The sequence below is a fragment of the Ictidomys tridecemlineatus genome, chromosome 10, assembly GCF_052094955.1.
Source record: "Ictidomys tridecemlineatus isolate mIctTri1 chromosome 10, mIctTri1.hap1, whole genome shotgun sequence".
Taxonomy (NCBI): domain Eukaryota; kingdom Metazoa; phylum Chordata; class Mammalia; order Rodentia; family Sciuridae; genus Ictidomys; species Ictidomys tridecemlineatus.
In genome coordinates, this window is record NC_135486.1 from 138,087,994 (window position 1) to 138,113,578 (window position 25,585).

General features: G+C 49.9%; 2 protein-coding genes, 2 long non-coding RNA genes and 1 other non-coding gene across 11 annotated transcripts; 3 read left to right on the forward strand and 2 right to left on the reverse strand.

The window, feature by feature from the left end:
• Window positions 1-4,526: 4,526 nt before the first annotated feature.
• Window positions 4,527-10,431, reverse strand: LOC106145290 (uncharacterized). The gene is made up of 2 exons (XR_005730434.2): window positions 10,200-10,431; window positions 4,527-4,801 (listed from the first exon to the last, which is right to left on the reverse strand). It is a non-coding gene; the product is annotated as an uncharacterized LOC106145290 (long non-coding RNA).
• Window positions 10,432-10,592: 161 nt separating this feature from the next.
• Window positions 10,593-16,855, forward strand: Znf213 (zinc finger protein 213). Of its 2 annotated transcripts, none has more exons than XM_005337757.5 (6): window positions 10,593-11,126; window positions 12,309-12,808; window positions 13,475-13,598; window positions 14,000-14,073; window positions 14,247-14,370; window positions 15,284-16,855. In XM_005337757.5, exons 2-6 carry the CDS (start codon window positions 12,410-12,412, stop codon window positions 15,940-15,942), a joined length of 1,380 nt encoding a protein of 459 aa, XP_005337814.2. In that variant the 5' UTR covers window positions 10,593-11,126; window positions 12,309-12,409; the 3' UTR covers window positions 15,943-16,855. The 2 variants fall into 2 exon arrangements, with proteins under 2 accessions (XP_005337814.2, XP_021590568.2); XM_021734893.3 differs by having other exon boundaries at window positions 10,593-10,931.
• A 1,142-nt stretch (window positions 16,856-17,997) lies between these two features.
• LOC101954774 (caspase-14) lies at window positions 17,998-25,466 on the forward strand. Of its 6 annotated transcripts, XR_013427098.1 has the most exons (13): window positions 18,001-18,233; window positions 18,319-18,459; window positions 18,547-18,742; window positions 18,855-18,943; window positions 19,765-19,875; window positions 20,003-20,170; window positions 20,809-21,031; window positions 21,341-21,457; window positions 21,834-21,908; window positions 22,633-22,736; window positions 23,288-24,012; window positions 24,229-25,150; window positions 25,241-25,466. XR_013427098.1 is itself a non-coding variant. In XM_021734892.3 (11 exons), exons 1-11 carry the CDS (start codon window positions 18,159-18,161, stop codon window positions 23,399-23,401), a joined length of 1,413 nt encoding a protein of 470 aa, XP_021590567.3. In that variant the 5' UTR covers window positions 18,001-18,158; the 3' UTR covers window positions 23,402-25,466. The 6 variants fall into 6 exon arrangements, 1 of the variants encoding a protein (XP_021590567.3); XR_013427099.1 differs by having other exon boundaries at window positions 17,998-18,233; window positions 23,296-24,012; window positions 24,229-25,466; XR_005730432.2 differs by having other exon boundaries at window positions 24,229-25,466.
• LOC144367577 (uncharacterized) lies at window positions 22,105-24,966 on the reverse strand. The gene is made up of 2 exons (XR_013427107.1): window positions 24,751-24,966; window positions 22,105-24,469 (listed from the first exon to the last, which is right to left on the reverse strand). It is a non-coding gene; the product is annotated as an uncharacterized LOC144367577 (long non-coding RNA).
• Trnar-ccg (transfer RNA arginine (anticodon CCG)) lies at window positions 24,107-24,179 on the forward strand. Its single transcript has one exon. It is a non-coding gene; the product is annotated as a tRNA-Arg (tRNA).
• Window positions 25,467-25,585: the final 119 nt, after the last annotated feature.

Here is a 25,585-nt window from a genome sequence, read left to right on the forward strand (position 1 = left end):
TGTATTTTTAAAATTCATTCTGCAGTAGGGTCTTGTGCATGCTAGGCAAGCACTCTGCCACTAAGATACATCCACAGCCCTTTTTTAAGACACTTGTGTCAAGCTGGTCTTACTGGATTGCCTAGGCTGGCCTTGAGCTTGTGATCCTCCTGTTTCTGTCTCTGGAGTAGTTTGGATTATAGGCATGGACCACTACTCCCAGTTTGGTGTTTTATCCTGTAAGAAATATCCTTATTTCCATGTGCCTCTGTTTCTGTCTAGTAATATTATATTATGAGGCAGGACTGTCTAAAAAAAGTAGAACAGTCAATGGTCTTGACCACCAGGGACATTGGATTCAATTGAACACCGGGGTGGTCTGGGGCATACAGTCAGCTGGACACAGATGAGCTGTTGACTGGTGGAGCCAGGCAAGCTTTGATGGAGTCTTGCTGAAAGCAAGCAGATTGCTTTCTTCAGCTTATCCTCATAGTTCTAGTCAGCCAGAAATGGGATTCCTCTGCTTGACTTAGTGTGAGAGGCTGAGGGGGGCTGTCACTTGTAAAGCAGTTGCTGTCAGGGAGGTTTTTTTGGTAGTGGGGATTGAACTCAGGGGTACTCAACCACTGAGCCACATCCCTAGGCCTATTTTGTATTTTATTTAGAGACAAGGTCTCACTGAGTGAGTCTGGCTTTGAACTCAAAGATTCTCCTGTCTCAGCCTCCCAAGCAGCTGGGACTAGGGCATGCATCACCGCACCTGGCTTGTCAGGGAGCTTTTTTAGTGAAGGGGACACATTGGAAGCGGCCGTACTTGTCACAGTGCGTAGCACAGAGGTCCCATTTGCACAGTGAGTATTCCCTACTTTGATTTCAGTTCCTCAGACTGTGTGGCTGACCCATTGGAGACCAGGTGTCAGGACTTGAGCCAGCCGCAGAGTTGTGGAATGATTCAGGCAGTCATTTATAATCTTCACTCTGGCTTCTGGATAGCTCAGATCACAATATCCAGGAGAAATGTTTCTCCTCTTATGGCAGAGTGCAGAGAGGGATGTGATTCCAAGGGCCTCATGGATAGTAAACTGCACATCACCTCTGCCGAGGCTATGTCCACTTCTGCCCATCCGCCTAGAAGCCACCATTCTGGGACGGGTCTGGCAAAAGTATGTTAACAGTGGAAGGTGGCACTTTGGAAAATATTTTATAAGAGCAAATAAGAGGGGCTGGAGATGTGGCTCAAGCGGTAGCGCGCTCGCCTGGCATGCGTGCGGCCCGGGTTCGATCCTCAGCACCATATACCAACAAAGATGTTGTGTCTGCCGTGAACTAAAAAATAAATATTAAAAAAAAAAAAAAAGAGCAAATAAGACTGAGGAAGCAGTTGGGGTTGGTTTGTGGAAGGGCCTCTAGTATCAGATACAAGCGTACTCATAATTGGATGGGTGATGGGTGGGAGACTAGGGGAAGAAAGCCAGAGAACCATCTTGATGTCTGGGTAGAGAGTGAGGCGGCTGAGAGGCCTGGCCTGGCCTATGCTCACATCCTACATTTCAGCTGCTCCGCCACTATAGAACTCAACCTGAATGGTTTACCGTTGACCTGCTCCGCCAAGAGAGGTTGGAGAGCGAGCAGGGGGTTTCCGTCTGAGCTTCCCATTCTTTCCCTGCGGCCTGTATTCAGGGCCCAGCTGGCTTCCCCGTCTTGCCTGGCCGGCCCGGTCGTCGGCCTCTGCTCATCTCTAGCCGGGGACCGTTCCTGGGAGCTGAGGAGCTTCCTCCTGGATCTCCCCCTACAGCCGGACCTCTAGAACCGCAGGCCCCGCCCCTGATGCCCTCAACCAATCAAATGTCGGGGCGAGGGCGTCTCCAGCAGAACTGGCCAATCACGGCTAACGTTTGTGCCCACTGCGGCGTTTCCCGGGCAAAGGTTTGAGGTTCTACCTTTGAAGCGCTCGGGTTTCATGCGTTGGATGTCAGAGAAACTAGCGACCCGGGTGCTGGGCTTCCCCGTGGATCCCTGAGTCTTTACAGCCCTCCCACCGCTGACTTCCGGAGTCCTGCGCTGCGAAGTCTAGGTGCCGGGCTGGGCCCGGACCACTTCCGACTTCCCTCGGCCACTTCCGGTCCAAACGACCGCCTGCAAGTATTCTACTTCGAGGGAGTCCTTGGCATCTGCACCGAACTCGTGAGACCCGTGTCTCCCGCTCGCGGTTCTGCATCTTCCCAGCTCCCAAGCAGTGGCCCAGGGTATTGCCGCGGGAGAGGCAGGCGTGGGTGCGGCCAGCAAGATGTAGGCATCTTCAGGGAAGCTGCTGAGGCGCGCGGTGCTCTTGATAGACGTGGCTCTTGATGCTGTGATAGGTTAGGGCGGCAAGAAACGTGAACAAGAGGGGCTTTGCTGCCTTATCTCCTCCAGATTTATTTGGTACCGGAGATTGAACTCAACTCCACCACTGAGCCACATCCCGTTTTGTATTTTATTTATAGAGTTGCTTAGCACCTCGCCATTGCAGAGGCTGGCTTTGAACTCACGATCCTCGTGTCTCGGGCTCCGGAGCCACTGGGATTACAGGTGTGCGTCACCACGCCCGGTTTATCGCCATTATTTTCAAATATGAAATGAACGGTTGCATTTCAAGCCTTTTGCTAAAAGTTGAGGACGAAAAAGCCAGGCAAGACCTTTGCCTTTGTCAGCGGAGGAAATTGACAAATAGAAATGACACATTAATTACTAGTAGTGGCGAATGCCAGAAAGAAAGGAACTAGGCGAAGCAGTAGAAGATGGTAGGAACTAACCCTTTTAGGGAAGGAGACATTTTTAAATTGTCTTGAAGGCTGAGAAAAAGCTGTTTTGTAAGATTTTGGAGGAAGAACGTTTCAAGCAAATGGAATGGGTGTTCCAGGAGCTGAATTGACATTCCTGTCTCCTGAGACCACTTTGTACTAATTATCAGACAGGTCCAAACAGAAGAGAGAAAACAGTGTTTTGAACAGGTGTGCGTCACCACACAATTTGAACAGGGAAATTTTTATGTATGGAATTATTAAGCTGTGAAAGATTGCATTCAGAAAGGGTTGACTAGTGAGAAGACCTCTATTTAAGTCATAGGGTCACAGCAGATAGCAGCAACAGCCACAACCTAGGTTGAATTGGAACACTCATAGAAGAGGGTTTCCCTGTTCCTGTACTGAGACCCAAACAGTGGAGTAGGCATGTCTGAGGCTCACTGAGTTTCAGGGAAATGGCTGTTGTATCCACAGGTGAAACTTGATAGAAATCCATCTTGAAGGATGATCACAGAGCAATGAATCATCAGACACCTGTTGTCTCTGCTACAAATTCATACTGTGGGAGTTCCTGCTACAGACACCTTCCAGGCTGCAGGAGCTTGGGCTGGGGAGCCCCTGGGTATTGCATAAGTCTTCCTAGTGAACACCAGAATCTGGAAGAGAAACCCCATCCTCTTACAGTGTTTCTCTAGTGCCTTTTACTGACAAAGCCTAACATCATGCCAGTTGGCAAAGGAAAATGAGGCGGGGTTCACTTTATTTAGCAGGCAACTGAAGGAAAAATTTGGAGCTGGGACATATTGGTAACTGGAACAGGTTTATATTATCATTCTATAACATCCTGATAAGCCCTCTATATAACATCCCTTTACCAGCCACTGGCACTAAGCTCCATTATGTCTTGGGTTATATGGCTGACAGAGCAGATCAACCAATACAAAACTGGAACATTTTTTTTAATATTTATTTTTTAGTTATCGGCGGACACCAGGCGTGCGTGCTACTGCTTGAGCTACATCCCCCCCTGGAACATATTTACATTATTTAGAAATGGGTCACTCAATAGTTCCCCATGCCAGAGCAAACTGTGGCCTTGAATCATTGCCTGGCCTCTGCCTGTATTCTACAGGCACTGAAATGGGTTGCATAGTGGAAAAACAGTGTGTCACTCAAGCAATCCTGTAGGGAAGCCCCCACGGGAAACTTTGGTCTCCTGCCAATAGCTATGTGTGTGATCCAAGGATGACTGGGGCTCCCATTGACATTGTGATGGTAACATCTGAAAAGATCCTGAGCCAGAACTTAAAACTGAGTGAGATAATGTGGTTTTTTTTTTTTTTTTTTTTTTTTGTTCCAAGGATTGAACTCAGGGATACTTAACCATTGAGCCACATTCTCAGCCTCTTTTTATTTTATTTGTGGGGGGCTTTTCACAGTTTAATTATGACAAATATTCTGCATCTACAATTATCTCCAGTCAATTTTAATTTTTTTTGTGTGGTTGTAGATGGACAGAATGTGTTTATTTACTTATTTTTATGCAGTGCTAGGAAGGAACCCAGTGCCTCACACATGCTAGGCAACTGCTCTGCCACTAGCCATAGTCCCAGCCCCACCTCCCTATCCTTTTTTTTATTTTGAGACAGACTCACTAAGTTGCTTAGGGCCTCACTAAGTTGCTGACACTGGCTTTGAACTTGCAATCCTCCTGCCTCAGTTTCTCAGGCCATTGGGATTATAAACATGCACCATCACATCTGCAGATAACAATTTTTTATTTTAAACCACCAAGTTTCAGAGAAATTTGTTACACAGCAATAGATAACTAATACATAGAACATTTATATTATTTTGTGTTTCTATCACATTTGAATCATAACACAAGGTCTTCATTAAAAAGTATGTCCTCTAGCTGGGCACAGTGGTGCACATCTGTAATCTCAGCAGCTGGGGAGGTTGAGACAGCAGGGGATGTGGCTGGGGATGTGGCTGGGGATGTAGCTCAGTGGTTGAGTGCTCCTGAGTTTGATCCCCTGAACAAAAGAAAAAAATATATATATATATATGTATGTACTGGGACTGAGGTTGTGATTCAGTGGTAGAGCGCTTGCCTAGCATGTGCAAGGCACTGGGTTTGATTCTGAGCACCGCTATAAATAAATGAATAAAATAAAGGTCCATCAACATCTAAATTTCTTTTTTTAAAAAAGAATATATGTACAGAGTAGCTGGGAATGTAGCTTAGTGGTATCACACTTGGCTAGCATGTGCAAGGTCCTTGATAAATCCCCAGAACCACAAAAGGGGAAAAAATACAAACACACACATAAGTATATACACAGGCCAAGGGAAGAGGATCACAAGTTTTAAGCCAGCCTCAGCAACTTAATGAGACCCTGACTCAAAATAAAAAGGTCTGGAGATAGAGCTCAGTGATAAAGCACAACTGGGGATATATATATTTGGGTAGCTCAGTGGTAGTGGTGCTTAAAGATGGAAACTCAAGTGCTCATTATTTTGCTTTCAGGGCACATTTTTTTTTTTTAACTGGGGATTAAACCCATGGGCACTTAACTGAGCCACATCTCCAGCCATTTTTTGTATTTTATTTAGAGACAGGGTCTCACTGAGTTGCTTAGAGCTTTGCTAAGTTGCTGAGGCTGGATTTGAACTCATGATCCTCTTGCCTCAGCCTCCCAAACTGCTGGGATTACAGGTGTGGGCCACCACACCGGCTCAGAGCTGCAATTTTAATTATTCCACTTGAGGTTATAAGTTGAAGTACTATCCATGCAACTTGAAAAGATCCTCTATGGGTTTAGAGTAGGTTGAGTAATAACCCCAAAGTATTCCTAATCTCTAGAATTTAAAAATGTTTCCTTATTTAGAAAAATAATCTTTGTAGATGTGATAGAGTTAAGGATTATAACATGATGAGATCATGCTGGAATGTTAAGGTTTTTATAAAAGGGGGTCAGAAGGAGATTTGACTACAGGAGGGAGGAGAGGTGCTGACAGAAGCTGAGTGAATGATGCACTTTGAAGACAGAGGAAGGGGCCAATAAGCCTGTACCTCTATGAGCTGGAATTGACAGTTGAATTCTCTGAAAGCTGCCAGAAGGAACTAGCCCTGCAAACATCTTGAAATGGACCCAATGAGATAAATTTCAGTCTTCTGGTCTTCATATTTGTCAGATAATAAATTTGTTTTGTCATAAGACACCAAGTTTTAGAATTTATATTAGAAAATTAGTGTGCTTGATCCCTCAAAAATAGCAATTTGGAGCTGGGTGCAGTGACGCAGGCCTGTAATCCCAGCAACTCAGGAGGTTGAAGGAGGATTGCTAGTTTGAGGCCAGCCTCAGCAAATTAGTGAGCCACTATCTCAAAATATAATAGAAGGACTGTGGATATAATCAGTGGTAAAGCACCCTTGGGTTCATTTCCAGTTTAAAAACAAAACAAACACCGTTCAAAGCCAGCCTCAGCAAAAGTAAGGTGTTAAGCGAATTCAGTGAGATCCTGTCTCTAAATAAAATACAAAATAGGGCTGGGGATGTGGGGCTCAGTGGTCTAATGCCCCTGAGTTCAATCCTGGTACCCTCCCAAAACCAAACATCAAACAAAAACAAAAACTTGGCTGGAGATAATTCAGTGGAAGAGCACTTGTCAAACATGTACCACACACTGGGTTTGATTTCCAGCACCACCAAACAAACAAAACAAACCCCCCAAAATTCCAGCAACTTGCTATTAACAGGTGGCAGCAAGTAAAATACTATTTTGGTCATACATATGACAAGCAAGAAGGTACTCATGTAACCAATGGCCATGTAATGCTTAAGGCTCTCTGACTGACACAAAGAAAGCCAGCAAAAACAAAAGGGGGAATTTTTTTGTAAAGAGACAAGACAGTGGGGCTGGGGATGTGGCTCAAGTGGTAGCGTGCTTGCCTAGCATGCCTGCGGCCCAGGTTCGATCCTCAGCAGCACCACATACCAACAAAGATGTTGTGTCCACCAAGAACTAAGAAAAAATAAATAAATGTTAAAATTCTCACTCTCTCTTAGAAAAAAAAAAAAAGAGACAAGACAGTGTCATGGAACATGTAGGTCTCAGGCAGGGCCTGGGACCAAGGAAGCTTTTCCAGTCTCTTTATTTTTTTTTTTCCTGTGGCCTCCCTCAGGCCACTCCCATCTTCCCCTGTGGATGCATTCTTATTCACTGATATTTTAAATATTTATTTTTTAGTTATAAGTGGATACGATATCTTTTTTATTTTATTTTTATGAGGTGGTGAGGATCAAACCCAGTGCTTCACGTGTGGTAGGCGAGCACTCTACCTCTGAGCCTCTCAACAATCTCAGTTGATCTTGTATATAGAAAACAAGAGGAAAGAACACTGTCAGTTCATGAATCTACTCTACAGGGCAACAACACAGAAAAGTGACTGGAATCTCCCTTAGTCCCAGTTCTCAATTCCAAGTAGAGAGGAGCAAGTGAACTCAGTCGGAGTGAAACAACTCTCTCTTTCCCCATGGCAGTCCATTTGGTGGGACAGATTCACAGAATGCAAACATGGCCACCAAGGACCTGGGAAGGATGGGGAAGGCTGGATAGGCACTATGAGAAATGCATTACACCTTGTATTTGTCAACTCCAAACAGAATATTGTTCCTAAATTTGCAGCCCGTGATAGCCTCCCATCCCAGGGACACAGGGCTCCAACACCGCTCAGTGCCTGCAGTTTTGGAGAAACGCCCATGTTTCCTCACAGGTGCTTAATGCCTACCTGGGAAGCGCACTTGGTCACCTTCCACAGCACATGATGCACGGAGCCATGCTCTCCCAAAACGTGCCGCTCAAGCCAGGGCCTCTACATCGTCCAATGCGCTAACGCAGTGACACACCCCGTTGCTTTATAGTGCAAAAAAAAAAAAAATCTGCCCTTGGTTAAGCCAGGAAGGACCAGGTGATTGACTTGCTGTCTTCTCTAAATTATTGAATGGAAATTTAATGGTCCTGAAATGCTGGCCCATTTATTAGTCTTTGCCAGTAGAGGGCGTTAGAAGAACGCTGTAAGGCCGGAGCTGGAGAAAGGGACTTCCGTCTTTCCAGGGCAGGCCGACAGAGAGCAGGTGAGGAAACCTTGGGCATTCACTTCCAGCAAGTTTTCCCTGACTGCCAGCTGTGTGCACTTGTCACAGCGGTGGGCTCTTAGAGGTCCAAATCTCCGCCTTGAATTGAAAAGGGGGAAAGTTTTGAGTTTGTGCCCTCAGTCCTAAAAGTAGAATTTGCTTTCTGCAGTTGCTACTTCTGAAACTTTTAGAGACTCTCTTGACTCTTTCAGTAGGTAACATTTTTTTGTGTGACTTAACAAATCTTTGTATCAGATTTTGTTCAAATTATTGAGGTGGTTTTTTAAAAAAAATATTTTATTAGTTATTGATGGACTTTATTGATTTGTTTTATATGTGGTGCTGAGAATTGAACCCAGTGCCTCACACATGCTAGGCAAGTGCTCTACCACTGATCTACAATCCCAGCCCTACTTACACTTTTTTTAAAAAATATTTTTTTAGTTGTGGTTGACAAAATACCTTTATTTACTTATTTATTTTTTATATGGTGCTGAGAATTGAACCCAGGGCCTCGCATGTGTGAGGCGAGCACTCTACCGCAGAGCCACAACCCCAGCCCCACTACTTACATGTTTTTAATCTCCTGCTTGAAGTAAATAATACAATGGGGAAAAATATTCACAACCATAAAATTATAAACGAACTTGAAAAAAAGAAACAACCTATTTTTAAAAAGACCAACTGAGGGGCCTGGGGATGTGGCTCAAGTCGTAGCGTGCTCGCTTGGCATGCGTGCGGCCCGGGTTCAATCCTCAGCACCACATACAAAGATGTTGTGTCTGCCAAAAACTAAAAAATAAATAAATATTTTTTTAAAAAAAGACCAAATGAAGAGACTATAAAATTTTACTAAAATACATTACAAATGTATATTTATGCATGGGAAAACATTATTGTAAAAACATTGTATCTCCCCAATATTAAGCTACAGACTTAAAAATTCAATTAAATGTCAGTGCTGTAGCAGGGTGTTCAAGCAAATGCACTAAGGTATATATACAGGTTTATTTGTAAATTCCAAAAATTGTAAACGATCTAAACGTCCAAGGGTACTTTGTTTTTTGTTTGTATATCTGATCCTATTTTTTAAAAAATATTTTTATTTAGTTGTAGATTAAAACAATGACTTTATTTATTTATTTTTATGTGTTGCCTAGGATTGAACCCAGTGTCTCACACGTGCCAGGCCAGTGCTCTACCACCAAGCTACAACTCTAGCCATGTCCGATCCTATTTTTTAAATTACCTTCTCTTTCCAGACTTTGGTGCATTATAATTATGCATAATAGTGAAATGCATTGTTACATATTTGTACCTGCACACAACATAATATAGTCAGTTTCATTCCCCAGTACCTCGCCTTTGCCTCCCCTCCTCCCTCCCCTATCTTACTGGAAGGAGAGTGCTTTAAATAAAATATGGAACTTCCATGCTGTGGAATACTATGCAGCTTATAAAACTGATACATTTTATTTGTACATACTGACACTAAAAGATATCTATACTATTGAATCAACAGAATATGACTTAGTGATTCCTGATTTGTCTTAGAAATATGGTTATAGATATACAACTGTAAGAACACACTACAACATGAATAGTGCTTATTTGTGGATGGTTGTATTAGGGATTTTTGCTTAAAAAAAAAAAAACAACTTCATTCATCCCACCAGTGTTTCCTGATCACCTATCACGTACCAGGTACGCTTTCAGGTGCCAGAGGCAAGGTAGTAAAAAGTGTCTGCACTCATGTAGCTACTTACAGTTGAGTAGTGAGAGACAATTACACAAATACGTGATGTCAAACAATAAACATCAGGAAGAAAAATAAGGCAGAGTAGAGATTGTTCAGAGTTAGAGAAGACCTTTTTGAGGGGGTGACATTTGAGCAGAGTGAGGAAGCTAACCTCATGCAAAGGGATACCTTTATAATTTTCCAATCTTTTTTATTTTCTACATCAAGCATGCAATACGTGCATGACCGAAAAAAGAAAGCGCTTTTCACTTCTGAAAATTTTGAGCCTGAAATCTCGAGGCATGGAGAGGGTGCGAGCGGGTCCAAATGTAAGGAAACAAAAACCTCGAGATTCGCGGATTCGGCCCCCCAGCTTTGGACGCTTCTGGGCCCTAGGTCCCCCTCCGCTCTTCAGCTCTGCGCAGACAGAGCTGTGATGGGAGGGTGCGGGGATCCGCCTGGGACACCGCAGGGCAGCGAAAGACTTGGGAGAAGTGGGACCCAGGGTTCCGGAAGCGTGTCTAGGGAGCCGAGGCCCCCGGGCCCTGCACCTACTCGTTGGAGCCAAGAAACTGGAGCGGAAGGAGGAAACCTCCCCAGAGCATCCCTTCCGGTGGAACAGGCGCTCCACTCGTGTGGCTGGGCCAGGTGTGGTCGCTGCTCGTCAGGCCAGCCCTAGCTTCCTCTTTCCACTGTTCAAGGGCCGGAGGCGCAGAGAAAAGCAAAAGGAAACCGCAGTTGAAGGAAGGGAGGGCAAACCAAAAAGCACATCCAAGCCCTTCGCATCCGGTACCTGGGTATTGATGCGGCGTTGCTGCTTGCTGATTGGCCATCTCTAGGAATTCTCTCTGTTCATTGGCTGTTTGTTGGAAAACTTCCGGTCCCCGGCTTGGTATAAATGGTGCGACTCGCAGTGGCGCATGCGCCGCGTGGTTTCCCGGCGAGCCCCGCGCGGGCTTCCGGCGCCTGGGACTGGCAGCGGAACTGGGGACACCAGGGCGGTTGTGGGCGGTGTGTCTCGGGGGCGGGGACTGGCGACGCGGGCCTCCGGGCTCCAAGGTCGGGAGCGGAGCCTTGGGTGGCCCTGGCCCGCGCCCCGAGGCGTAGGCCGAAGGGGTTGTGCTCCGCTGGGAAGCCCTAACGCCCCTGTTGCCCGCTTGGTCTCCGGGCAGACGCCCCTGCGCGCCCGCTTTCCTTCAGCTCCGCGCAGGCAAGGCTGCTGGGGGACAGCGCGGGGCTCCGGCCGGGTCAACGTACCCGCCTGCCGCGTCCTGCCGTGCGACCCTGGTGAGTGAGTCCTGGCCTCTCCGGGGAGACCTCCTGTCAGTGGAGGACGAGAATGGCGCGCGTACCTTTCAAGAGACTCGTGAAGAGCAGAAGAGTGAATAAAGTGCTTAGTGTGTAATAGAGAAGAATTGGAAACAACTCGAATGCATTACTTGGGTATTGGTTAAGAAACCAACCCAAGTACACCCATACCACGTAAGCTCATAGTGCTCCTAATGAAAGAAACCTTCTCATTTATGTAAAACAACACATCAAGCACTTTTTTTTCCGTTTATATGGATAGGATAACATTTTTATTAAAAGCACAGGAAAAGACCTGAGACGTCATTTGCCAGACTGTCAAGGAGGGAGAGTTGCAACCACATCGAGAAAGGGGGTCTTTTCTATGTATTTGTATATTTTTTAAATCTCTCCCTTTTTTAGATGTTTGTGTTTATTGCTTTAAAAAATTCAGAATACACTTATCAGAATTTTGAAGGGTAACAACGTAAAATGTAACTTGGCAGTTTAAGTGTTAAGAGTAACAAAGTCCAAATATGTCACACATTCATCTATAAAGCCTTTCTCTGACACCCCCAATGCCAGATGTTTTGGGATTCAGAAGTTTTCAAATTTGAGAAAGATAATACAATGCCCCTATGGTATATTAAGTAACACCTACAAAGGGATTGGGGGGCAACACTGAAATACAATAATTAAAAACTTTAATTGAAATATACACATGGAAAAATGTCGTAAGTATAGTTCAATGAATCTTTACAGACAACAAATACATTAGTATTTTTTGCCATAAAACATGAACATTTACATTAAGTGCTATAAATATAAACATAAATATGCTCATATCAGTAGTAGGTCTAGTAGTACTACAAGTGAGTGAGATTAAGTTTTGTAATCAAATGAGTCAGAAAAAACCCAGGGTTTTTATTTCAGGCTTGGTGATAGAGGTGTGGACCTCTATTAGTAGGAAAGATTGTTACATACAACAAAACATAGCCAGGCACCAAGGTACATGCTTGTAATCTCAGCTACTCTCCCACCTACTAGGGAGGCTGAACCAGGATAATTGCAAGTTTGAGGCCAGTCTGAATAAATTGGGAGACCCAGTCTTCAAAAAATAAAATGGACTGGGGATGTAGTTCTGTGGTAAAACACCCCTGGGTTGGATCCCCAGTAGCTACCCCCCTCAAAAACAAACAACAACAACAACAACAACAAAAAAAAAACAGAATAAGGCATTAGAGTAAAGCCTAAAAACTGCTCCAGGGCACCAATGGATGGGTACTGGAGTCCCTGGATCTTGGATGTCCCTTTAGCTGATTGTTTGCTCATGTATTCCACCCTTCCCCAAATCCTGCTGGTTTGCTCTTTCCCCAGGAGTGTGTGTCTAGATGCCAGCCCAGCCACCACAGGGGATCCCTCTGGGAGATTGAAAGGGTCAGCTGAGGCCAACCAGCCCTGAGCCTTAGGCCAGGGGAATGGCATCCCCCTGGGAGCACCAGGACCAGGCTCCTGAGGAGGGAGAAGGACTTCTGATTGTGAAGGTGGAAGATTCCTCCTGGGAGCAAGAATCTATCCAGCAGGAAGACAGCAAGGATTCTGAGGCCTGCCGCCAGCGCTTTCGTCAGTTCTGCTATGGGGATGTGGGTGGGCCGCATGAAGCCTTCAGCCAGCTCTGGGAGCTCTGCTGCCGTTGGCTTAGGCCTGAACTGCACACCAAGGAGCAGATTCTGGAGCGGTTGGTGCTGGAGCAGTTTCTGACAGTGTTGCCAGGGGAGATCCAGGCCCAGGTGCGGGGACAGCTCCCAGGGAGTGGCGAGGAAGCTGTGGCCTTGGTGGAAGACCTACAGAAGCAGCCAGTGAAAGCCTGGCTGCAGGTGAGGGGCCCCTCCCAGATCCAGATGGTCTTGAGCTGAAGAGAAGTGGCCATGTCCATGGAGATGAATCTCCAGGAGGCTCACAGGGTAGGGGAGACCCTAAGCCCGAGGGAGTAAGCACAAAAGCATGATATAACACATATTGCCTTTCTGAAAGACGAGTCCAAAGTAAATATGATTGCTTTATTTTTGGTGGTTTCACTGGGCAAAGTGGGCTTGTTCCAGAAAAAAGGTTTCAACTTCTTTAGGATCTACAAATGTATATTCATGTTCTGCTCTAGGCCAGGCCCTGGGCATACAGTAATATGCATGAGAGCTCCAGAAGGGTATGAGAAGGTAGAGCTGTCTGTGAACACCCTGCTGTCATGTGGTGTGTTGGGTACTTGAGACTGGAAGCATCTGGGAGGTGTTGATGATCTGCTGCTGTGAGCTCTGACCTGGCAGTAGGGCTGGTTCTTGCATCATGATTGATGGGGAGTATCTTTGGGCACACAGCACTGCCTTGCGTTACATTCTCCTCTGGGGTTTTCATGGGGCTCCATATTGCTCTCCTTTTCAACACCCCAGCCTCCTGAGGGACATGTCCTGTGTCTCCTTCCCAGGGATTAAACTCTGTCTCCCCCGTCTGATCTCGGTGCTGATGAGCATGTTGTGGTTCCTGCACAGGATGTGCCCTCAGAGGAGGTGGAACCTGAGTCTGCAGACCAGAGATCCCAGGCCAGGGGGCCTCTGCTGATGGTGGGGGCATGGAGCCAGCCGCCTGTACCCCAGGAGCAGCATAGCCACAATGGTAAGTAAGCCTCTACAAGAGTAGGCAGCAGGGCTGGGGTTGTGGCTCAGTGGTAGAGTGCTTGCCTGGCATGTGTGAGGCCCTGGGTTCGATTCTCAGCACCATATAAAAATAAAATAAAGGTATTGTGTCCAGTTACACCTAAAAAAAATGAAATAAAGTATTTAAAAAAGAAAAATAGGCGCCAGCAGAATGGCTGGCCAGGGGCCTTGTTCCTTCTCAAGCATTGCCCTGAAGGTAGCAGCTAGGGGTTTCTGTTTTCTAAAGCCCAGTCATATGTACACATGTATATCTGTATGTGCGTGCATGTGTGTCTGTGCATGTGCACTTGTGCAGGGGAGACTAAGATCTCAGTCTCAGGCCTGAGGTGGCCTCCCTGAGGCGCCATTCTTTTCTTTCAGCCCAGCTTCCTGCTTCTCTTAAAGAGGATAATACCAGAGAGACCACAGATGCCTGCTTTGCCTCTGGGGTCCATGTGAGTTACCAGTCCCTTTGTCCTCTCTGAGACCCTTAGCACTGCTGAGTTTATAAAATGTTCCTTGCTTTCTCCTGTAGCCCTTTTTCATCTGATTCACCCTGTCCCCACCCACAGCTTCTTGGGAGACTTGAGCAAGGCAGCCTGAGCCCAATCTTCCTTCCTCATTCTAGGGACCTGTGGCATTGGGAGACATTCCCTTCTATTTCTCACGGGAAGAATGGGGTTCTCTGGACCCTGCCCAAAGGAATCTCTTCTGGGACATAAAGCGGGAGAATTCCCGGAATGCTGCCCTGGGTAAGTGGGTCTAGGTGGGCACCTCATCCTGCTGCCATTCCCAGTCTTTCTTCCCACTCTTCCCTTGGCCAGTTCCAAAATGGTCTTTTCCTGGGTCTCTTCTAGAGCCCTGTTTGATTCCTTTCTTGTGCTAATGTTCAGTTCTCTGTACCTGTACAGGTATATCATGACAAGTGCTTGAGATGTGCCAGCCTGTGCTGAGTGCTTATAAGGACATTTTCTCCTTTGATTCACACAACATGGTGCATTGAAATATTCTTCCCATTTTATTGATGAGGGACCTGAGACTCAGAGAAGTCACTGCACACTAAAGGACAGAGTTAAAAGAGGCTTTGTTGTGAGGTCACCTTGGTTCACCAGCTGCAAGAATGTTGATAGGGCTGGGCTGCACTCCAAGTCCAAACACCTTGCCATTTGAAGCCACACACTTGGGGTCCCTTTCCAAGCCAGATACTAACCTGTGAACCTGGCTGAGATCCTTCCCTGACTGACGCTACTGTGTATTTTTTAATTTGGAGAACTGGAACCTGTAAAGTGAGGGGACCACATTGCTTAATACCTCCATTTCTACTAGTTCAAGAATGGGTGGTTCACGAAATCAAGCTGAATCCATTCAGTGAGCTCTGAGAGTGGACTATTAGTTCCAGGTATAGAAGCAAGGTACTTGGATGGGTTAAGGACCTGGTTGGGTAAGGGACCTAGTGGAGGGTCATGATTAGGAGGCATCCCTGCAGATAGGATCTGCCCAGAGGGTCCACCCTCTGGGGCTCACTGGTAACCACTCTTCTACTGGCTTTTCATCACTATCTCATTTTGTAGATGAGGGAACTGGGGCTTGCATGTCTGACCCAGCACTCAGCACTAGCTTTAAAACCAAGTAGGACTGAAGAGGCTGCTTCCTCCCCCTTTGCAGGTTTGGGGCTCAAAAGCCAGAGCTCGAAGACCCAGCTGGAGGAGGCAGTGCTGGTGCTTCCGCGCCAGACAGGCAGTGAGGTATCTGTATCCTGGAGCCCGGAAGAGGCTGAGGCCTGGGAGAGTGAGAACCGGCCAGGAGCAGCTGTAGGCCCCCTGGTAGGGGTACGTCGGGGTCGGCCACCTACTCGCAGGCGTCAGTTTCGGGACCTAGCTGCAGAGAAGCCTCACAGCTGCGGGCAGTGCGGTAAGCGCTTCCGCTGGGGCTCGGACCTGGCACGGCACCAACGCACACACACAGGTGAAAAGCCACACAAGTGCCCAGAGTGCGACAAGAGCTTCCGCAGCTCCTCTGACCTAGTGCGTCACCAGGGTGTGCACACAGGTGAGAAGCCCTTCTCCTGCTCTGAGTGTGGCAAGAGCTTCAGCCGCAGCGCCTACCTGGCAGACCACCAACGCATCCACACGGGCGAGAAGCCCTTTGGCTGCAGTGACTGTGGTAAGAGCTTCTCCCTGCGCTCCTACCTGTTGGACCACCGGCGTGTTCACACTGGCGAGCGGCCCTTCGGCTGTGGCGAGTGTGACAAGAGCTTCAAGCAGCGTGCTCACCTCATTGCCCACCAGAGCCTGCACGCCAAGATGGCCCAGCCCGTGGGGTGAGTGGCCAGTAGGAACTGGATGAGCAAGGCAGGTGCTCCCTGTGACCCCTCCTTGACAACACTGAGGATTCTCCACTGGTTTTCCACCACTGCCAGGCCTGCATAGGGGCAGGGGCATCCCTCAGAACTAGCCAGTCCTGCTCCCATTGAGTGGAAATTCTGCTACCTTGTCTTCCTCTTCTTGCTCTGTCCCCCGCCCCCTCTGGTTTCCTGGAGTCTGGAACTTTCCTGGCTGGGGCACAAAGTAATTGAGGACTCAGGCAGGGCCTAGGGCTGTGTCCCAGGACCCCCTCAGCCTTGCCTGGCCAGTGTCTATTTGTTCCCTACCTTCTCAGGTGGGTCTGTAAGCCAGCTCCTCTGCCCTACCAGCCTGTGCCTTCCAGTGGGTATGGAGAACCCACCTTGGCACCAGGGGCTGCTGGACTTTGGGAGGGACAGTCAGCCCACACCTAGGAGAATCTGGGTCTTGGGTGTGCCCACAGGAGCTTTTCAGCTTTCATCACCTCCTGCTTCCAGACCTGGCCTGGCCACAGAAGCTGCCTACCTTTGCTCTTGGCAGACTCACCCTTCCACGGCAGGCCCCTGAGAACCACCCATCTACTTTTCTGGAGGTGGTGGCAGTGGTTCTGGCAATTGGAGGCCAACCAGGAAATCAAGAACAGGGTGGGTAGAGGTCCCCTACCGTCCACTTTTCCAGAGGCATGTTCTTTGTGGTACTTAACACTAATGCTCCATCAGCACTCAGCACCTTGTTGCTGACTCCTCAAGCACTGCATTCCATTCTGTGGTCTGTATCCTGTGCAGGTCTGTATGTGGGTCTGTATGTGTAATAACACATACAGACTAGGGGCTCCCAAAGAGCTCAACTTTGAGGGTTCCGGAAGGGTTTGAATAAATGTGGAAACTTCTCTCTAGCCTGTGTGTCTTTTTTTTTTTTTTTTTTTTTTTTTAAGTACTTGGGATTGAACCCAGAATCTCATGCATGCTAGGCAAGCACTTTACTCTTTGAGCCCAGCCTGTCTTCTCTTTAGGTGTCTGCTGTGGGGATGGGGTACCTGGAATTCTACCCTTGGCCTCCTGGCCTGGTCATACTACTGGCTTGTGTTGTGTGGTCAGCAGGTGGAGCCACATCCTGGGCTTGTAGGTGGGTTTGATCCCTAAGGGCATTCATATAGCCTGGTTTTCTCATTCTACTGTGTCAGCCAGTGCCTGCCCTGGTGTAGGCCACCTCTTTGCCCTGGCAGAGTTGGGGGCCAAGCAGGACATGGGGTGTTTATCAGGCCCTCTTCTGCCCCACTGATGAAATGGGCAAGGGGCTGGAAAGGGGCTGTCTTGGTTGCTTGAAATACTCCTGCTGCTCATTAGGTCCCAGAAGCTAAAGCTGTCTTGTGCTTAAGGGTCTTAGGGGAAAAGGTTGACAGGGCAAAATGGGCCCTGCCCTTGTTCCCCAGACAGCCCTTGAAAGCCAACCTCCCCCCTGCCCAGGCCCACACTGTGCCCTGTGCAGAGCTGGTGGCTGCCAGAGCCAGTGGTTACCAGAGTACAGCTCCTCCTTCTACCCTGGTCCCTTCCTGTTTTTCTCAGGCCCATCTGAGGAGAGGTGAGAGCAGGTAGGATAAGATGTTCTTGTCCCTCACTAGCTGGCTTGCCTGTGCCAGCCTCTGCCCTGGGACCCTTTCTCAACCAGCCCCCAATTTAGCACATCTGTGGTCATGACTGTCCCCATTTCCCAGATGAAGCAACCAGGGTGGAACTGTAGACAAGGCTGATTCCAGTCAGTGATATTGGCCTCTGGGGGCTCAGAGCTGTTGTCTGCATGTGTATGTGTGTGTATGTGGGTGTTAGGGATGTAAGGAGTGGTGGGGGCTGTATGAGAACATTTTTAGAGCGGTGGCTGGTCTCCAAAAGGAGACACTGGTGTAACAAGATCAGATAGGAATGTGAGCCAAGTGCTAAGAATAGAACTGGGCACAGGTTCCTGGCTCATGTATTGCACATCAATGTCAGCCAGGAAGTCATCAGCTGGAGCGAGGGAACAGAGGTGGGCTGGAGGAGTGGAACCCAAGTTTCCAGGGCTTGGGGGCAGAGTCCAACTCAGGTCATAAACAGAGCTGATAGGAGACAGTCTGTGGAAAGGGCAAGAGTTGGGACCCAGCATACTGTGAGTCAGGACCAAGGAGGTGAGCTGGTGCTTAGACAAAGCTCCACCTGACCCCCATGGCCTTCCTGGTGGCTGGGACCCTGCAGGCGGCCTCACAGTTGGCTGATGCTCAAGACAGCCTGGGGAGAAAGGTAATGAGAGGCTGCACCTGGCCCAGCCTGCTCCTGACACCCAGCAGAGCCCCAGCCGGGCCCAGCTCTGGCCTTACCTCCTCAGGGGGAATACAGCCTGCAGGGTTCAAGAGTGGCCCTGACACTCAGCAGCCATGGGGTGTCCACTGCTACTGTTGCTGCCCTGGACTATGTGTTCCGGTCCCTGGGCTTTGAAAACTGTGAGAAGAAGAAGACCTCTGTTCAGGTAAGCCTCATTCCTCATCCCCAACCCCAGCACCCATCTCACTTGGGACCTTCATGGATTCAGGCCAGGCCGTGGCTCTTGCCCTAGTGCTTTCTTGAGGAGCTGGTGTGGTTTCGGGAGCAGCTGGATGCCCACAAGGGACCTGTGGGCTGTGCCCTTGTAGCCTTAGTGGCCCCCAGTGGGCAGCTGAGGCACGTACAGCTGCTGGTCCGGGAGCTGAGTCACTGTGGGGCTCTGAGGGGCTGCCCCAAAGTCTTCCTCCTTCTCTCAAGTGGCTGTGGTGGTAAGTGTCTGGGCAGGGACCTTGGTTGGGGGTGGACAAGTTGGGGCAGAGGATGGGCAGGAGAGCTTCCCACTTGGGCCAACAGGATGCCCCTGTGCTGTTTCTCCACCAGCTGCCCCGGAGCCCGGAGTCTTCCTCACTGGCCTGAGGGAGCTCTGTGGCCGCTCTCCTCACTGGTCCCTGCTTCGACTGCTGACAGAGGTGGAGGCCTTAGAAGGGGATGGTGGTCCTGTGGTCACCCTGGCCCTACTGTGCTGTCCTGAGCTAGTTCCAGTTAAATTCTTTCATATACCTGGCCCCCATTTATTCTACAAACCTTTATTGTATAGGCCTTGGGCACAGCTCTGCCTCACATGGGACCCCAGACATCCAGGCTGCCTCCCGTTCCATGCCCTTGCCCAAGCAGCTCTCTCTGTGTGGCATGCCTCCCTGTCCCTCCTAGGCTATCAGCAGTGGCCTTCCTTGTGGTCTGGGCATCCAAACTGGTATTTCCAGCTGTCCATTTTGACACTCATCCAGGCAGTGATTAATGTCACTGAGGGACTGGGACTGATTCAGGTCTGGTCCTGGGGTCTGAAGTTCTCACTGTGCAGTTGGGTGGTGGCTGGGTGATCCTCTAGGTGATCCTTCAGGCCTCAGCTCTTCTCCATAGCTCTGACAGGAAAATGCCTATGGAGAACCCTCCTCCATAGGCCTGCTCCATTCTAGTGAGGTCCCTGCCTTTGTGCACACTAATCCCTGAAGCAGGGCAGGAGGTAATGATATAGCTACTGTCCACTTGAGGCCAGGGAAATCAATGACCTGGAGCCTGAACTAGACCTGAGGTCTTGCATAGGACTATCCTTCCTCCTCATCCTCCTCCCTCCCTTCTGGCAGTTAACCCCCAAGAGCCTGTAGTAGCCAGGAATCTGCCAAGTCTTCCCCTGGAGTCAGGGTCCTGTCACCTGCTTGGGTTGTGCCCCTCCCCTGAGATCCCTCACTGAGAAGCCCCTCTGAGATATCCTGGGGCCCCACACTCCCAGCTGTTCTGCAGGGTAGCTGAAGAGTCTACTGGGGATACCTACTGCCCATTCTTTCAGAGCTCCTTGAGGGGAGCACTATGCCTGGGAGGTGTGGAGCCCTGGATGCCTGAGGTAAGGCAGGGTTCCTTCAAACAGCTGCTATTGCAGGTGGGAGGAGCCTGACCATGCCCAGGTAGGGAAGGCTAGGAGTTTGGAGGCCCCTTAGACCACTTTGAATGTGCCTCAACCCTCTTTATAGCCAGAACCCAGTCCCAGGGCTCAGTATGACCTGTTGGGGGTCAAGGCTGCCCTCCTCCTGGCTGTGATCCAAGACCGGCCCGGAGCACAGCATGATGTGAAGGCACTGGGGGACCTGTGCCGGGCCCTGGGTTTCAAGATCACCTTGAGAATGGACCCTACAGCTCAGGTGAGGGGAAGCCCAGAACTTCTGGTGGTACCTTTGAAGAAAGGACACCCCTCCCCTAGGACTCTGGGGATCCCCTCCTGGGCCTCTCCCACATCACCCACAGGAAGTGCACCCATAGGCTTATCCTCTATCTTTCCTGCTGCATGAATGGCAGTCACTTTCCTGCCTCGGAGAGGCTGGTCTCCCTTGCTGACTGGGTCTCTGCTCCCCAATTCAAAGCTCTGTTTTTTTTTTTGTTTTGTTTTGTTTTGTTTTGTTTTGTGTGTGTGTGTGGTGCTGAATTGAACCTAGGACCTTGTGCATGTGAAGCAAACATTCTACCAACTGAGCTGTATTCCCGCCTTCTGTGGTTTTGTTTCTGGACATTTATCATCCTGCTACCCTCTCCTCATGCCTTTGCACTTCTTCCTCACTAGGACAGGAGGAGAATCAGCTCTGGGAAGCTAGACCTCCACATCACCTCTAGTGAGCCCATTCCAGGACTTGCAGCAGGGAGTTAGGGCTTCCTCCCTGGGCCTGAGGTTGGAGGCAGATGGAAGTTGGGTGGGCAGACACTGGAGAAGACATCTCAGCCTCCTGGAGGACAGCCAGGGCCTGGGGAGGCTGTGGCCCAGGGCTCAACCTTGTCCCCACTCCAGGGGTTCCAGGCAGAGTTGGCTCAGTTCCGAGAGAGGCTGGACACCTATAGAGGCCCTGTGAGCTGTGCCCTTGTGGCCCTGATGGCCCATGGGGGGCCACAGGGGCAACTGCTGGGGGCTGATGGGCAAGAGGTGCAGCCAGAGGCACTGGTACAGGAGCTGAGCCACTGCCGAGCACTACGGGGCAGACCCAAGATCTTCCTGCTACAGTCCTGCCGCGGGGGTAAGCCTGTCAGGGATGAGCAGCGGCCTCCAAGTTGCCTTCTTCTCTGGCTTTCCTCTGTCAGCCCTCAGCCTCCCATGCTTGATGTCTACCTTCTCCAGGAAGCCTGAGCATTATTTTCCTGTCCTACAGGACAGCCTACAGACTTGAGCCCTTGACCTCAGCCTGGTCTTTCATCACTCTGAATACTTCCAGCTTAGCAGGCCTGACACGGGGCTCTGGCCATTGGGTTCTTGCTTGGCCCCACTATTCACATTAGGTCTGGATGCTTGGTACCCACTGAGTGAAGATATTTGACCACCCCTCTAGGAAACAGGGACGCTGGTGTGGGGCCAGTGGCTCTCCCCTGGTATTGGCGCTGGCTTCGGACACCTCTAGCTATCCCTACACAGGCAGATGTCCTCCAGATCCATACTGATGCCCAAGGTGGGTCTTGCCTTCCCTCCATAGCTTGGGTTTGACAGGTCTGGTACCAGGGTGGGAACTGTTCAGAGAGCATTTCTGGGGCTCTTAGCTGGTGTCCTGCTCTCACCTCTGCCCACTCTTTGCCAAGAGAAAGAGAGGAAAAAAATTGCAAAGGCCTTTGGGAGGTGAGTGCTACTCCCCTTAATTGAGCCTGGCAGCAATCTTGAGCAAGATGAACTAGCTTCTCTGAGGTTATAGTTAATAAACAAAGGGCTGACATTTAGATTTCCAGTTGTCTTTCCACTGCCCTGTTATGATGCCCTTGATAGGGAGATGGGGTGAACCTGGGCCTGCGGGAGCCTAGGATGCTGGTGGTTGGAGATGACTTCTCTTTCAGGCAGCCCCTCCAGGGACCCCATTCCAGGAAGCTCTGATCAAGCAGACATCCTGACAGTTTATGCAGCCACTGAGGGTAAGAAGTATGTAGTTACACTGGGCCCAGCTTCCTGCTCTGACAGCTGGATTGGCCTTAGTGGCAGCCAGGGTTGGGATGTAGAGTAACCAGCCCAGTTGCAGTTAAGACATCTCCTTCCCTAGTTTCTTTCTTTTTTCTTTTTGGTACCAGGTATTTTGAACCCAGGGACACTTGACCACTGAGCCACATCCCACCCTTTTTTAATATTTTATTGAGAAACAGGGTCTCATGAGTTGCTTAGGGCCTCACTAAGTATTAAGGCTGTCTTTGAACTCTTGATCCTCCTACCTCAGCCTCCAGAGCTGCTGGGATTACAGGCATGTCCCATCATGCCTGGCTTCCTTTCTAGAGTTTTTCGCTCATTAAGAGCAATGATAGTGAGCATATGTCAAATGCCATCTGTGCACGTGCACCATTTCCTCCAGGCAGGAACTTCTGTGAGGGCAGGGAAGATCTGTTTGTTTCAAGGCCCTGCCTGACACCTAGTAGATCCACAGCAAATGTTTGTTCAGTATTGAATCTGTATATATAGTCACTCAGCAAACACTGAGAAACAACTTGGTCCAAATGCAAGAAGTTCCTGCCCCACACCTTGTTCTCTGGCATGATCTCTGGATCCTCTGTGCTTGCTGTCCTCCATGTCTGGTCACAGTGGGTCCCTGGGTTTGAGAGGCAGAGGCAGGGGCCTGAGCCTTACTCTGACCCTTACTCCCTGACCTAGGCTGTGTGGCCTATCGGGATGAGAAGGGCTCTGACTTAATCCAGACGCTGGTGGAGGTACTCAGAGCCAACCCCAGGGGAGACCTCCTGGAGCTGCTGACCGAGGTGTGTGTGTGGGGTGATCAGGAGATAGGGGCTGATTGACTTTTCTCCTGAGCCCCTCCCATCAGCCCCATTGATGAAGGGGGAATCCCTGCCCTCAACAGTCTTAGGTAATGAAACTCAGGACCCCTGGCACTGGTCAGATGCGAGCAGCAGCAGTTGGTTCTCAAATATACTAAAATCTCAGGGAGGAGGACACTGAATGCCATGCAGGGCTACAGGAGATGCCCTGGGAAACAGGGAACCAGCAGGGACTGGGGGAAGCAGGCTTCCTAGAGACAAGAGGTGAGATGCTCCTGGTTAAGCAGGAGCATGGAATTGGCTTATTTGAATATTTATGCAGAAAAAAAAAAGTTATGTGGGCTGGCAGAGAGGTGAAGCCTAATGTGTTTAAGTGGGATTCAGCTCGTCTGGCTTAGAGGGGAACTGGAAGGTGAGCAAGGAGCACTTGAAATTTCAGGCCTTACAAAACAGCAGGCAAGGGCTGCAACGGGAGCCAGGCTGATCCCCATAGTGCCTAGAATCCTGGGCACAGGCTCAGTGTGGCCCCTCAGGTCAACAGGCGGGTGTGTGAGCTGGACGTGCTGGGGCCAGACTGCAATGAGCTCCGCAAGGCCTGCCTGGAGATCCGCAGCTCCCTCAGGCGCAGGCTCTGCCTGCAGGCCTAAGGGCCCTGCTACAGCCGCCCGATCCACTCCCGGACTTCTTCAGGACAAAGGGGCGGGCAGCTTGGGCATGGGCGTTTAATTGGCGTTCAATAAATACCTGTTAATGATTGCTTTGCGTGGGCCAGTGTCTGCTCTCGGGGATCTGTGAAATAAGTGTTATGATGGATGTAAAGTGCTGGCACTTGGTAAAGGTGCAGTTGTGCCCCTCGGAACCAGAGGCGGGACTGGGACCTGTGCCCTGTGTCTCGGAATTAGGAACCACCGTGGGCTGGGCTGGGCTGGAAGTAGGACCAGCCCGGGAGTACATCCCTCTCTTCCTGGCGCTAGAGCCATGGAAATGAAGGAAAAACCGCCTCTGCCTTTCTGGCGGACTCAGATACTCTTGAAAGAGACGATTGCAGATTCACCAGTGAAGTGACGGGGAGAGCGCAGGAGAGCGCAGAGCAGTAGGCGGGCAGGTGCGAGAAGAAGTCAGAAGGGTCCCTAGGAGCCAGAGAAGATAGCTGGGAGAGGTTGGGGACCTGCAGGTTCATCTTGATTCGAACTCTCGGCGTGAGGCGAAACTTGCGCAGCGTCCCCACTGAGAACTCCGCCCGCATTTGCCACGAAGGGTAGGTCTTTTTCCACTCTGAGCATGCGCGTGGGCACAATGCGCAGGCGCTTCAATATGCTTTATAGAAAAAACTGAGGCCTTTAAAACAGTGGGGCCGCGTGGCCTAATGGATAAGGCGTCTGATTCCGGATCAGAAGATTGGGGGTTCGAGTCCCTTCGTGGTCGCTGCGGGGAATCTTTTTCTAATTTCACGGAAGTGTTTTCCTTCCCTCAGGACACTCTCTACAGTCAGAGGCTTTGTCCCCAATCGCCCCTAGCCTGCCGCATCTGCAGTTGAGGACCGGGGTCAAGGTTGCAGCACGGGCGACCAAAGGCGTTTGCCTGACCCCCGCGCACTACCGAGCAGAACCGCGCAGAACCGTGAACAGCGATCTCTGCGGTTTACAGTTCAGGCGATGAAAACTGACAGGCGAGGGAGGGTTCGGGTCCCTTGCGGGTGCGGAGGGGAGTTGCTCCTGGGGAATCAAAGGATATGTGCATTTGAAAACCTAGTAAATTATGTGATAATGGTTGCATAATAATCTGAATCTAATTAAGGCCACTGAATTGTACACTTCTAAATGACGAAAATAACAATTCTATTGACGTACGCTCACTGTTCTAAAATACGTGGGACCAAAGCCGATAGATCGTCTCGGTTTCTGGCAACGAGGGGACCTTATGGTTAGTGTAAATGCACACCCAACATTTTAAATACTGCCCGAGGTTGAGCTGACATTTCGCTTGGAGAATTTACCTGCTGAGCCCGCGTTCTCTCCAAGGACTCTGGCTAACGAACCCTCCGTGGCCAATGGCGGGTGCCCCACCGCGAGGGCAACGCCGGCGACAAGGCCGCTTCAGCCCGAGTGCAGAGACGCCCGCAGGCGACCTGGGGTCGTGCGGAGTCACCTTCTCCGCGGGCGGCTGTGACGTCGCAGTGGTTAGTAAGAACTCCCGGTAGAGGAACTTCCCGAGGTTAAGAGACCCAAAGGGGAAGAGAAGAGCTACGCAAAGGCAGCGGGTGGGGCTGGAGCCCCCCGCCTCGGCTGCGACGCCCAGATTCCACCGGCTGGGCCAGGGGGAAGCTAGAGGCTTCGGGCTGGCGATCTGCTAAAACGACAAAATGAGCAACAACAACAACAAAGGGGCCCCACCAGGTAACATGCGGCCCCAGGGACAGTGGGAGAGGAGGACCGGGGCGGAGACCCCCGCGGCCCCCGCACAGGACGCTCTGCCTTTCCCGGTAGGTGCTGGTCTGTTGCGGGGCACTGGACATTCATGGTGCCCGCCCTCCCGCGATGGGCCTCACAGACACCTTGTTTCCTGTACCAGCTGTCCCCGTGTTGCAGGGGTACCCCTGGATTAAAGGGCTGATCCTGGTTTGAACCTGGGATCTCTGGCTCCCCCAGCGAGTTGCATACCACCTAGGCCGATGCATAACCCTAAATAAAACTCAGTGTCGCATGTCTTTGAGCTCCTGCACAGCTGGGTCCCAAGGACGCCTGGGAGTGGGCGAGATGATGAACTGGAGCGCAGATCGAGAATCGAAGTCGGGGAATAGGAAAAGGCCAGAATGAGGTCACAGAGCCGAG